This window comes from Opisthorchis viverrini, assembly GCF_000715545.1.
Source record: "Opisthorchis viverrini unplaced genomic scaffold opera_v5_52, whole genome shotgun sequence".
NCBI classification, from domain to species: domain Eukaryota; kingdom Metazoa; phylum Platyhelminthes; class Trematoda; order Opisthorchiida; family Opisthorchiidae; genus Opisthorchis; species Opisthorchis viverrini.
Genome location: NW_008751708.1, coordinates 152,293 through 166,224, shown reverse-complemented (window position 1 = coordinate 166,224; position 13,932 = coordinate 152,293). Strand labels below are relative to the sequence as shown.

Sequence of the window (13,932 nt, the reverse complement as noted above, 5' to 3'; positions counted from 1 at the left end):
CATAGCCATTGAATTCGCACTGCTGATGAGCTCTAATAAGAGCAAAACTCGAGTCCCCCCTTTGCTGTGGACTCACCGGAATGGATGCGCCAGGATAGAGGGACAGTTGTTCAAATGAGAGTCATGTGAGTGTCTTTTTCACAAAACTTTGCAACCGCAAACACCTTGAAATTACTTGTTTTCATATTCAACTAGTATAAACCGAAGATTTGGGGGATGAAGAAACAATGCCCTAATTATGTGGATCAGCAGCTAGTCTCAATTTCCATACAGATAGACATCCTTGTTATCGTAGCGATTTTCTACAATTGAGGACACTAGGCTAGTGACATCTCCCTGCCAGCTTTGTCCATTTTGAAGTTTGTGAGGTAGGTGTATTTAGTTTTAGTATTGCTTTCTACTTTACCTGTAAACTAAAATAGTCAGATTCGACCAAAACGTGTTTGTATTTCTATTGTGTCTCACCAGAGTATGCAAACGAGTGATTTCATCTGACAATGTCTCACTGAGTCGATGAAAAGTGAATATTTCTATATTCTCAAGTAAACTTATCTTAAGTTCCTTAAAAGCAATTCTCTCTATTGAAACAAACAGAACAATGGCGGTGTGTTTGGATTTTCACGGGAATCGCAGATTCGCAACGCTTTTAGAAAGTGTACTAGAATTAAATCAGTGAAAGTATCGAGATAGGGTGTGATGAATCCTTGAAAAATCTGTTAGGTGATGCCAAAATATATCTTGATTCAAGCAAGTAGGCAGGTACAGGCTGTAGTTAAATGGCTATGTGTGATGTCAGATTTGAAGATTCTGCAGATGACCGACCTAAGAATAAAATCGTTATTGTCGTAAAAACCCTGCGCTTTGATTCAGTTTGTCCGTTCTTTGTTAATACTTTCATGCGGATCAAGGACTATTGGCTGATCTGTCGTATGGAGAGTAAATTTACACAAACTGGTGCTAAATAGTCTCCTTTAAAGTGGAGAAGTAACACTTTGGAATGTATCATTCTGAATCTGTATAGGTTGGAGTGTCACGGAAAGCCCNGGCCCAAGTGGTTCGCCACAACCAAGATATGTTACTAGGGCGTCGTTCGAGTCGTCAGGCTTTCCGCTCACATCATTGAAGCGCAAAAATATTCGCCTTTTCAGGCGTAAAAATTCGCATGAGTCGAGCTTGCGCCAGTGGAGTATTGGTAACGCGCTTGCTTCGGATGTCAAACCCGGGCATAGCCATTGAATTCGCACTGCTGATGAGTTCTAATAAGAGCGAAACTCGAGTCCCCCTTTTGCTGTGGACTCACCGGAATGGATGCGCCAGGATAGAGGGACAGTTGTTCAAATGAGAATCATGTGAGTGTCTTTTTCACAAAACTTTGCAACCGCAAACACCTTGAAATTACTTGTTTTCATATTCAACTAGTATAAACCGAAGATTTGGGGGATGAAGAAACAATGCCCTAATTATGTGGATCAGCAGCTAGTCTCAATTTCCATACAGATAGACATCCTTGTTATCGTAGCGATTTTCTACAATTGAGGACACTAGGCTAGTGACATCTCCCTGCCAGCTTTGTCCATTTTGAAGTTTGTGAGGTAGGTGTATTTAGTTTTAGTATTGCTTTCTACTTTACCTGTAAACTAAAATAGTCAGATTCGACCAAAACGTGTTTGTATTTCTATTGTGTCTCACCAGAGTATGCAAACGAGTGATTTCATCTGACAATGTCTCACTGAGTCGATGAAAAGTGAATATTTCTATATTCTCAAGTAAACTTATCTTAAGTTCCTTAAAAGCAATTCTCTCTATTGAAACAAACAGAACAATGGCGGTGTGTTTGGATTTTCACGGGAATCGCAGATTCGCAACGCTTTTAGAAAGTGTACTAGAATTAAATCAGTGAAAGTATCGAGATAGGGTGTGATGAATCCTTGAAAAATCTGTTAGGTGATGCCAAAATATATCTTGATTCAAGCAAGTAGGCAGGTACAGGCTGTAGTTAAATGGCTATGTGTGATGTCAGATTTGAAGATTCTGCAGATGACCGACCTAAGAATAAAATCGTTATTGTCGTAAAAACCCTGCGCTTTGATTCAGTTTGTCCGTTCTTTGTTAATACTTTCATGCGGATCAAGGACTATTGGCTGATCTGTCGTATGGAGAGTAAATTTACACAAACTGGTGCTAAATAGTCTCCTTTAAAGTGGAGAAGTAACACTTTGGAATGTATCATTCTGAATCTGTATAGGTTGGAGTGTCACGGAAAGCCCAGTGGACATCAATCTCCTATATAGTTACTCTGTCTTAGCAGGTGATTTTCCATTCGCGACGTCCTTCGTAACTTCCAATGTGGTTAGCTTAGTTCACATACTAACCAGTCATCGCTGTTAGACTCCCATGTCTCTTTCTAAATCTGCGTGTGCTGGAATGTAACTAGTTCATTTGGGTTGTTTCGTTCGGTTGAGATAGACTGTGTGAAGCGGAAATACCTGACGTGATATCAATTTTATCCGCTGGTCTGATCAATACGTATCACTTTTTGTCAACTGCTACCTTCCTTGATGACGCTGTTGTGGCAGTGCGACAGTGAGTCTTCACTCAGTGTGAATAGTGAGCGCCACAGCCACCAAATCACACATGACATATTCCGTACTTGATACCACAATTGACATTTGTATTTAAACAAACCTTACTGTCTCATTTCCCCATTGGTTAATAATTCCATGCCAGTAGGAAATATGTCTGTTCCTACGCATTAGGTTATCACTACGGTACGTCTCATGTTTTCCTAGCTCCAACAAGTGGAATTTCATTCTCGGATATCCAATAGCCAGCTCATTACAATCGATCTGGTCGTCGGACTCGCCAACTCCTGTAGAAAATAGTAACTCTAGTGCTTTTTCTGAGTCTGGTGCAACCACCACACCACTGTTAGAGGCAATCTCTTCTTGGCATCCGTTTTTGATAGGATGGATGTCAACTAGCTGTCCGTTTTGTCTAACACCAGGCAAGAACGACCGTAAACTGTAATTTCCTTGACCTGGCTATACCTTTGGTCTTCAGGATAATTACTCAAGTAAACATAATACCTACAGACTTAGTCAATGGGCGGACCTGTGATTTCTGGTTATTCGGACTAGGGTGCTCGTTTGGGTTACAGCAAGCGCTGTTCTCACGTCGAATGTGTGTACGGTTTCCCAGGTTGTTTTGCCACACTTCTAACAAGTGCGGATAACAGTGAATATCCGTGAGCGTCATTAATAAACTGTTGTGAACATGACAGAATACCGGACGCTGAATCGAACCAACACCCGAACGGTGTTAGTTTGAAATTGTGTAGAATGAAAGTGGATTTATACGGCACCAAGCGGGCACCCAAGCATACATAATAAACGTGAAAATCGAAGGCCATTGGGTGATATTCCATACGCAACCTCTTGTTCAGCCAAATGTGCTACCTCACACGCTGTCCCATATCGGAAAAACGGACTTGGGTTCCGCTCCTCTCTTCCCCTCTTCCGTATAAAAATAAAAAAGTTGTTAACCTTTGAAACAGGTCATGGAAGCGAGAAAAACCTAGTTTTACTCACCTCTGGGATTTCACACCTGGCTGCATCCGCATTTGGAATAATCGTGTTTTTCATATACTGCGTCTGATACATATAACAATACCATAAATTTTGTCCATCAAGTGTTTTAGAAATAAGGCTAAATGCAGATTGTTCGTCGCAGGGAACCTACATAAAAGAAAGAAATGGAACTTGGAATTTACGTTACGAGGCAGTGTTATGCATAACCACGATCATGAGTTGATTACCTGTTGTCCGGGCATCCACTCACATAAGTATACCGGAGACCTAGCTGTTGCGCACACATATCAAGTCTTCCAACCTTAGCTGACAAAAACTGTGGAAGCGACTATTACTTCCTTCATTAGTTTGGTTCAAGATATATGTCTTTAGAGTGGTAATTTATCAGGTGACTTTTGATCGCTTCGCCGAGTCTGGCAACAGATTTACAGATCAATTACCAGTGAATGCACCAGAGCTATCAATATTCCAACACAATAAGAACTTATCCTAGAGTTTGGCCAACCAAAATCCCAATCAAAAGAGGAGTAATACTGGAAATCAATCTGATTTATTTTAGACATTATACTTGTTATTGTGGATTAAGTAATCAGTAGGGATGAGTTTTCCCTGTTGCTGGCTAATGACCAGTACTTTCTAAAGTGCGAGTAGTCCTTCAGGAAGAATCTGTTTCTTATAGAAAAATACACCGTGCTCAAGACAGTCTTTGAAATTTGAGGAAATCTGCCTACAGTGTGTGGTTGTGAAAAAGATGCAACAGTTTATCGGAAAAAAGCAGTCGCATTTTGAATAGGAGTCCTAGATTACACTCATAATAATCTATAACACATCTACAATGGTTCAGTCGATATTTTCTAAGTGAGCAATTCAAGCGTTCCGTTATTCACTCGTCTACACCGTATAACATGCATAACTATTTTGCTGCTACGTTCTGCCTATACGCTTCAAAACTGAATAGCCGTATTGCTTTTTATTCTTTGTACAGAAATATTCTGTCGGATAAGCGAAATTGATAATAATCCTAAACACTAAGTTAGTAATTGAAAGAAACTGTGGCATGAATGATAAATTATAAAAAGACGGCTGAACTTATTTTTCGGTTCACGAGCCTACTTTATTAAAGCCATCACCCAGCACTTCTTGATTGATAGTGTTCCAAACTTGCTCTATTTTTTAAATAAGCTTAAGTATGCATTAGGTTCTGACTGTACATGTACCCAGATATTTTGTCGAAGACTGACCGGAATTCATCCACTACTAGCCCATCACACTCTGGCAAATAGGCGAGTCTTGTTTCCCGCAGTACATGCATCCTTTTTGGGGAAGGAAGTGGAGTAGCAGACTTGAGGACGTTACATCCGTGAACCCAAAGTAGTAACCGGTTGATATCGAACGACAATGCACTAAATTTCGGTAAGTCTGTCTATTCTGATAGAGGTCCAAAGCTTATTTCCGGAAATTTTATGCTACTGATACCTTGGGGTTGATCTCGTATTTGCATCATTCCAAGTAGGTTGAATCTGCCATTTAATTGCTAACGAAAGATATTCTCTCCAGAAGCAGAAAACCCTAAAATCGATAGTGATTAGGATAGTGCCAGTCTTTTCAGCCATTCAACAAGTGCGCGAAATGATAAATATTTCAGAAAAAGTGTGCCACTGAATAATGTGATTCTATTTACAGGGATTTCATGTTTTCTTGTCTCTTCCTCACCATTGACGCTGTCTTCATGCTTAGAAGTGTTTCGAAAAATTTGCCGCAAATGAACTCTTTTTACTTGTGGTGTACAAACGTCCCGATAGCCGTTACTATTCGCCGGAGATCTTGGTTACTTACTTTCAAACCCGAAAATATGTAAAAGAATTTTAAATTAATTTCACTGATGGTTTAAAGTAACCAAACCCGCAAGGTTTTGACCAAAGTGAGGTGTTGAACTATGGGCCATCTAACATAAGGTGGGCTAATTAAGTCGTCGGATCGGCTGTGCCATACGGAACATGTGCCTACCAAGCACAGTTTTGCAACATTTTAGTGCAGTTTCGAATCTAAGACATGTTCTCGAAATCCACTGACTTGGTCAGGAGACAAGAGCATCGGTGAAAAGTTTAATTTTTATCCACTATTTTGTTGTTCATCACAGTTTTATTATCCTGTGAATAGCCTGGAAATCTTTGAAAATTTACTGTCCCAAAAATAATTGTTATTGATCGTAAAATATATGAAAAAAATCACTCTCGAAATGGCAAAATAACTACCAAGTAAAGAGCTTATCGAAGCCATTCACTAATTTCCGGGAGCTGATTTTTCTACAATGGGTTCATAGATATTAAGTTGCCACTCCCGAATTATATCATGCCCCAAAGATAGGAACATTCCAGAAAAGCTGAGAAATGTGCAGAAGTAAATATTTAATTTTTTGCTTGTCATCAAGATTTCACTGGTCGAAATGCAATTCTGACTTGAGATAGCAGGTCTCTCAGGGATAAAGGTGGCGAACAGGATGTAAAGTTTCCCAAGCTGAGGGTTGCCTTCAAGGAGCGGCACCGCCGAAGAGCGCTTGCTTGTAATTGGTGACTTGATAAGCTCACCCTGGAAATTAAGACCACTCAAAGTATAGTCATTTGGAACGACATCTTAACATCCACAGAATCCTTACTCTGGCACAAGTTGGAGCTTTATGAAAAGGCCCATGTCAACAAAAGACGTGAAATACTAAGCTTCATCGCCCGAACACGTCTGCGCTCGTCTATAAAGGTGTTAACGTTTTATTGGCTCATAGCCACTGAATGTGAAGGGCTTTCCAACACTGCTTGTCACTAGATGGTTGCTTAGCCTTAGAAGAGTAAGGTTTTTTCATCATTTTGGCTCCACTAAAGTATGTACTAGATTAGCGTGAAATTATTCAACAAGTTAACTACAACCTGAATTAGCAGTACTGTAAGCAGTCTCAGGTCCTGACAGATACATTTAGCACACCATACCGGAAGAGACCATTTTGTTGAGCTCAACCTTTTTGGCCATGCACAAATCAAGCATCACGACCCGTTGACATATGAACACCATCTGGAAAGAAATGACCTCTGGTTTTTTGTCAGAAGCGCTTGATGGAACATAGCATTAAAGACGGTAGTCGTTTATCCCAACTGCGAAAACTTTGGTATACCGGGAATTTCTTCGAGTGAAATCGATTCCCTCAGATCTGAAAATCTCATCAGNCCATTCCTTCTTATCTGCCAATTTAGCAAAAAATCTAAATACGGAAATCACCCTTTCAGTCGGAGAATTTTTTTCAACCGGCTTCCGTGAAATGAGGACACACCACAGCTAATTGGCTATCCCGGATACCCGCTACGTTCGCTGCTGAGCACTACAAAAGACGGAGCTTCACAAGCACTACAGTAGTATCAGGCATTCATCTGATTTTAAGTTGGGTTTGTGAACCATGACGGTAATACTAGGTAGTACTTGAATGAATGAGGATCAATCGAGGACTGGCTGTTTACTTACCTCAGGGTTTCCCGAACATAACGACGGAGCGGATTTTGATGGCAGACGGAAGCCGGCCAAATGCCTCAGATTGTCGCTGTTTAGGCGCAGTAAGATGTTTCTGCAAATCGACAAAAAATATTACCAAGGAACCGCTGAGAGGGTAGTCAAAGATTCTTTATGAATTTATGTGAACAAACTGCGAGCTCGGTGTCTCCAAAACGTCGGCGCACTGAACTGAGATATGACACGTTCAGTTGAGCAGTATTTTGGTTTCTACAAACAAGCATTCCATTCTCACGTTAAGCAATTAAGCCTATCTGTGTGCTCAGTTGACACGGAAGAAAGATTTCGATGAACGAATCGGTTTTCAACTTACCCGTTAATTAGATGTGTGCTGAAGAGTTTCGTTTGGGCCGACATTTAAGGAATCGATACATCCTTCCAAATAACGCAGCTCCTAACAGCGACGAACTCCCCTATAGTGCTAACCATTCATTTAGCTCTACCGTTTAGCAAGACACTGTTTCATTTGATTCATGTGTGCAAAGCTGCAGCTGAGACCACACCACGTTCACATTTGTTCACGTGAGAAAAGTTCACAGCAGCCAAACATAAAAACCTACGGTGGGCCCGAAAGATTGGTTTTAATATCTCAGTGGTTGGTATGCTGTGATGCATGGAGACACACTAGTAATACTTGCGATGCAAATATGGGTTAGCCCTTACTCCGTCATTTGACATACGACAGGAGGTGACTAGGTCGACATCCGCATGTGATATGTGTAAGAAGGTTGACGGGGTTATCAGAACGCGGTTCCATTAGTACTTCAAGCTATCAATAACCAAAGTAACGAGTGGAGATTTTGTGGTTTTGATACAAAGATGAATGATCTTCTGACTGACTCTATGTAAAAGTAGAAGAATCCAGTAGTACGTGCGGCGGAGTGCAGAAGTAGACGCCACTCTCAGGATTCTGCATATGCAGAATAACGATGGTGCTGCACTTTCCATCATGATCAGTGTTGTCCGAAATTCTCTGCACAGTGTGTTTCCTGTAACGTTTTCGCATAAAAATTGTAACGTTAAAAACATCCTCTGGTAACCTAGAGTCCTACTTCGCTGCACTTTCCATCATGATCAGTGTTGTCTGAAATTCTCTGCACAGTTTGTTTCCTGTAACGTTTTCGCGCAACAATTGTAACGTGAAAAACATCCGCTGGTAACCTAGAGTCCTGCTTCTACGATTTTATGCATTTGGTGAATTTTAGTGAATTAAGTGAGTTTCAATAGAATGTGGAATATGAATTACCCAGAAGGGCAAATTTCAGTTTTCTCATGTTCAGCGAAATCGAGTAAAAATCAAGAGCTCATTCTAACACATTCTAAACATGGTTTTGTATGCCATCTTGTACCCTCAGACTCCAGTTCATGCCATACGGCTTCTTCTTGCTCGTGCAGCATGTATACCGGGCTACCGGTTAACTAACGGAGATTGAGATCCATCATGCAGCAACTGGTGTAAATTTTTGAAAATCAGCAGTCGGTGTGTGGGGTGTAGCAGTATTGTGCAGGAACAGAAACGAAAAACATCCGCTGGTAACCTAGAGTCCTGCTTCTACGATTTTATGCATTTGGTGAATTTTAGTGAATTAAGTGAGTTTCAATAGAATGTGGAATATGAATTACCCAGAAGGGCAAATTTCAGTTTTCTCATGTTCAGCGAAATCGAGTAAAAATCAAGAGCTCATTCTAACACATTCTAAACATGGTTTTGTATGCCATCTTGTACCCTCAGACTCCAGTTCATGCCATACGGCTTCTTCTTGTTCGTGCAGCATTTATACCGGGCTACCGAATAGCTAACGCAAATTGAGATCCATCGTGCAGCAACTGGTGTAAATTTTTAAAAATCAGCAGTCGGTGTGTGGGGTGTAGCAGTATTGTGCAGTGAACAGAAACTCTGCTATCCCGAGCCCCACAGCAGTTGTCTCTAAAATGATGCATACGTTCCCAACATCAAGGGTCGGTTAGAGTCAGTAGTACGCATTGCCTTTTGGACGGTCAGAAAATCAACCGATCTCCGCGGTTATTAAACTTATTGTCGGCTTATTATGAATCGAGATGGCTAATCCTTGATGTAGCTGTTGAAATAAAGTTCTGAATGCAAGCGCTATTCATCGTCAGCACTGAGGATCAAGTGTAGACTAATTTTTTCGCAAACCGTGACTAGCGGACACAACAGAAATAGACCAGCATTTGCGAAAGAAAGGAATTATCTGGTCAAAAATAAATATTCGCGAGGTATTCTGCGGGAGAGCGACTAATCTCTAGTTAATAACACTCATCGTCCAGCATGCGAAGGCCAAGAACAAGGGCCACTCTATGTCCAAAGAGGCGATATGCCCACTTATTCTAATAGGTATGATTATCTGGATCGGATTTCGCGCTCCCGATTGGATTTATAAGCCTGTGGTTTAATTACAATGAACAACTGACTGCACCTTATCCAAATGTATGTTGAAATGGGCACTTACACAGTGGAAGAAGTATATTACAGTTTACTTCTTCCAGAGTTCCTTCGCCAGTGGCCTAGTACCAGTTTTCAGCCAACAATAAGTAGAATTTTGTCACAGTCACTCAAATTAAGGCGTCTCACCATACAGTAAGCTAAATCTTAAAAATGTTTCGCCCTCTTAGATGATCATTGTGATGTCATGTTATGAAAGTTTCTACCAGGTAAGTGCACAATGTTGCCGGTAAACATACAAACAAGTTTTTTTCGGTTGTACCTGGGCGAAGAATATATGTAAGCTTTTGTGTCGGTGCTAACAATCACGCATATGACAACAGATCAACCACAAAATTCGAATTAAGAAGGCTTGGCTTCTGCGCTCCAGCGCAGAGCTTCAGTGCTCGTAATATAAAATTTCTCACATGTTTGACTGGGTATTGGGCTTTTTCCAGACAGCGTTCTTGCAAGCCAACCGCTCCCTAAAGCCCTTGGTTGAACACACATATTTTTCAACAGAATGCACCCGAGTGGAGCAAACAATTAGTGGGTGTTTAGTGTTGCCTGCTATTCTTATTTTATAGTGATAACTCTCTAAGATGACCGGTGGTTTTTTCACTATGCTTCCAAATGGCATCTATTTAAGAAGTTATCGACAAATTGTATCACTTTATCCAGAACAATCAAGGTGCAATATCTCTACCATCACGTAAGTTTTGCTCATTACTGCCGATGCGCACAAAAAATACTCAGTTCATTTTGAAGAGGTGCATCTATCAGCAACGGGGAAAAATGACAATGGTCTCAAATTCCGACCCGATGCCAACTAGTTCGTGGAGGACGAAAACAGGTACCAATAGAATAGCACTTATAGAAACAAATGAGCTGAAATGGTTAAAAACCGTTGTAATAGTATTTTCTAACGGCAGTAGGTTGTAGAGATATGCATGGAATTTTAGGATCTTTTACGGCTTTTCTGCTTTGAAATCACTCTGATCTGAAAGTTAAGAAACAACCTGGTAAGGCCTTTGAGTTGAAGTAGAACGCATGAAAGCGTGAATGATGTCTCATGGTTACACACTTCTTTTTCATAAGTCACTGTTGAAACACGATTTTCATGGAATAAGCTACATGCTGTTTATGAAAGCTTTCCCTAAAAGTGTATAAGTCGGTACACTACACTTCTCCAATGAATAGGAAACTATCCATAGAATTTGACATAATAACTACAGGGGATGACTTCAGTCACTGTCCAGTCGACAAACAATCTTTAAAACTAACATTTCCTATCTTTCTGTATTTTTATTCCACTTGATATTCTCAATCCAATTGCATTCAGGAGTATCGCGTCAGCTCACCAACGGTATACTTTGAAACAGCCCATGCACAGTGCTACTTGACCGATTTCCAGGTCAGTCAGAGACCCGGAGATCATTTGTAGAGCCTTGCACATTGCTTCACAGTTTAAAAATTACTGCCAATACCCACGCTGGAAGTGACGGCGATGTGGTTAAGTAACCTGAAGCTGTGAACTAGAATGTTTCTGCTGTCCTTCGTATTCCTACTGCTTCATAGGTCATCACTGTCCTTCTGCTGCAGTGAAAACTGAGTGGCCATCTAAAGTGGAAACATTGTAGAGTAAATTCAGCCTGTAGCCTGAAACTGGGACATGAAACGTATGGCTATAAAAGCCACTTAGATTTTCGGCTTACTCCTTTATCGAATCAAGAACTTTATCACAAAAACAAAAATAAATAGAATAAACCTAGTGTGATTTCCCCTCGCAAGATTGCTTAAAGGCAAGTTCTAGAATTCTGGCATAAAGATTTGTTGTCAAGCGTGGAGCTATGGTCTTTACGAAGGATTTCCATCGAAGAAGGCAGGTTACATTGCGTAGCTTCAAGCCAAAGGGCTACCGTTTTTAGCTTGCTTTTACTGCGGAGCATCAGCTTAGATGTATCTGTTTCCGGTGTGAACTCAGGCAGAAGCTAAAGACAACACGATAAGCATCTGAACAAAGTCGTTTTGTGATTTCTGCACCAAATTAATTTTCTACGCAATAGAGACTTACGGTTATGTAAAAGAAAGACCCAAGACCACTCAGGTGTTACACCGGTGTTGAAAATCATCAACAGTGCACAATTTATTGGTAACCCAGTGCGACTTTATCAGGAAGCCGATCAGCCAATAGCGGTCGAATGTTTAAATCTTTGAATATTGGCCGAAGTCCTCTGAAATCCTCTGGGTTCACACAGATAATAATTCCTACGACGATGAAATATCTCTACAGTACTTCTCGGCTTTTAAGCCTAAATCGATGCAAGTAAAAGGACGAACTCTCTACTGTGTCTGATTAAAACTTGGAGCAAGTCTTCTTGCCAGCTTGGTGAAACTCAAGGTCAGAGCAGGATCCAAACAACCGAGGCTGACTAGAAGAACCTTACTTGGCAAGATTAGGTACGTGAAATACGCATTTTGGTGGTTCTCAGTCATCGATTAGTAATTCATCTGTGAAGTGGATGGGAAACTCCTGACTATGATGATGCACACAGTAATGCGTCAGACAAAACAAATGCCAGGAGCACCTGCTCCTCTATCGGTCACGGAAATGAGTACGTATAATCCATGAGGTTGTTAGTGTATAACAGCCCAAACCTCCTCAAAAGGAGCAGCTGATTAGTGTGTTAAAAGTTGTCAATAAAAAGGATAGATTAGCGTAATCTACGGTGACAATTTGCTTTAGAAACGAGGATGGCCTAAACTCCACTCACTGTTCCACAAGAGCCTTCAGGATCTGTATCTGTAAGCTCATCAATGCAAACAAAAAATGTACTCTACATTGTCATGTATTCTACATATCCGAAAAGGATGCTAATATGGGCAGCTATGAAGTCTCCTTATGCTTCGTAATACAAAGTGTTTCACTCTTGTATACATGATGCCCTATTCAATTTTTCGTACCTTCGATTCCAACCGACCGACCAATGAAACGGAAGTCCGTCCTAGTCAATTTCATTAAATCAGATCCAGACGCGAAATGAAGGTATACTTCTTTCTTTTTGGTGCAATCTTTAAGAAGCCAAGCGAACGCATTCACAATACAGAGTGAGTAGTACAATGTAGTGACAGTTGGCCAGTATTTGTGAGCATACGTGCACAGCGACATGGTTTTATCAGAGTGAACGTCTCTACAGGGAGGGGGCGTTAAATAAAAGAAGTGCAGTATAAACAACTCCCTTCGTCACCATAAATCACAGTAAACAATGACAACGAGTAAAGTCTAAGTATACGAATCACCGACACACCGTAGTGAATAGCGATTTGGAATACACGATTTTTCCTACCTGTTTTGCAGTTTGGTGAGACTTGTCGGCAAAGTTAATCTATGCTGAAAAGCGGAGAAGCCCTGTAGATCTGGTTGATCTTTATCGAGACTTGTCAACAGTGCGCTCCTTATCAAAATCCGGAAATTTTCGATCCACATTGTTGATAATTCCAGCGAAGAGGAAACGCCTGTACTATGCCTCTCGACTGAACTTATCCGTATTGCCGGGATGTTACGGCTGCTTTGCAATCTCCAGTACAATGAAGGTAACGACACCAGCGTACACATTGATAATTTACTCCCTTAGAGCGTGGAAACTTTGCTCAGGGTGGCTTTGAATTTGTGAGAATACGGATGTTGGAGGGATGAGTGACCTAATGCTAACTAAAGCGATGCGGGAACAATGTTTGGTGCGAAGCATGGATCCCTGGTCCAGCGGCCAGGGAACAGGTAAAACTGTAACAACGGAATTTGACATAAAGGAATTTTTGCAAAGGATAGATCACCGGATTTCGCGACGGCCCATCTCAGGTATCTGCTGTAACTGATCTACCTGGGGTTATTTATACAACTGGTAGTAACTGACAGTCCGTTCTTAGAAGCCACATGAGTGCTGAAAAGAGTAAGTTGGCCCCATATTCATATGAAGGTTTATTCCAGTGTCTAATTGTAAAATTTATCGATGCCATCAGATTAAACAGTACACCATGTTTGTGAAAGGTTACTTCATTACTATGAATAGGTATGTTACCTTACTAGGCATGATAACCTACACTCCTCGATGAGAGAAGTTTCCATCTGATAGACAGTAACGTTCATGAATTATTGACCACATTCCGTTTTAGGTAATTCATCTCCAAATGCCTATAAAAGACACACTAATTTTTTTCGCGCAATTTTCCACCTTTTTAGTGTTTGCTACGGAGGGTTCAAGTGAATTCACTAGTTTTCCAGTACTTGTGAGGGCAACAGTGACAGAGTCCCAGGTACAACGGCTTTCTTACTTGAAGGACGGTCTGAAG

The 13,932-nt window shown here is 40.9% G+C and overlaps 1 protein-coding gene across 1 annotated transcript in view; it reads right to left on the bottom strand.

The window, feature by feature from the left end:
• Window positions 1-13,932, bottom strand: part of T265_03559 (hypothetical protein) — a gene marked incomplete at both ends in the record, with an annotated part of 61,686 nt that overhangs the window by 30,193 nt on the left and 17,561 nt on the right. Inside the window, 2 exons of the mRNA XM_009168078.1 lie at window positions 3,588-3,734; window positions 7,095-7,194. Of these exons, the coding sequence (XP_009166342.1) occupies window positions 3,588-3,734; window positions 7,095-7,194 (247 nt within the window). The remainder of the gene's footprint in view (window positions 1-3,587; window positions 3,735-7,094; window positions 7,195-13,932) is intronic.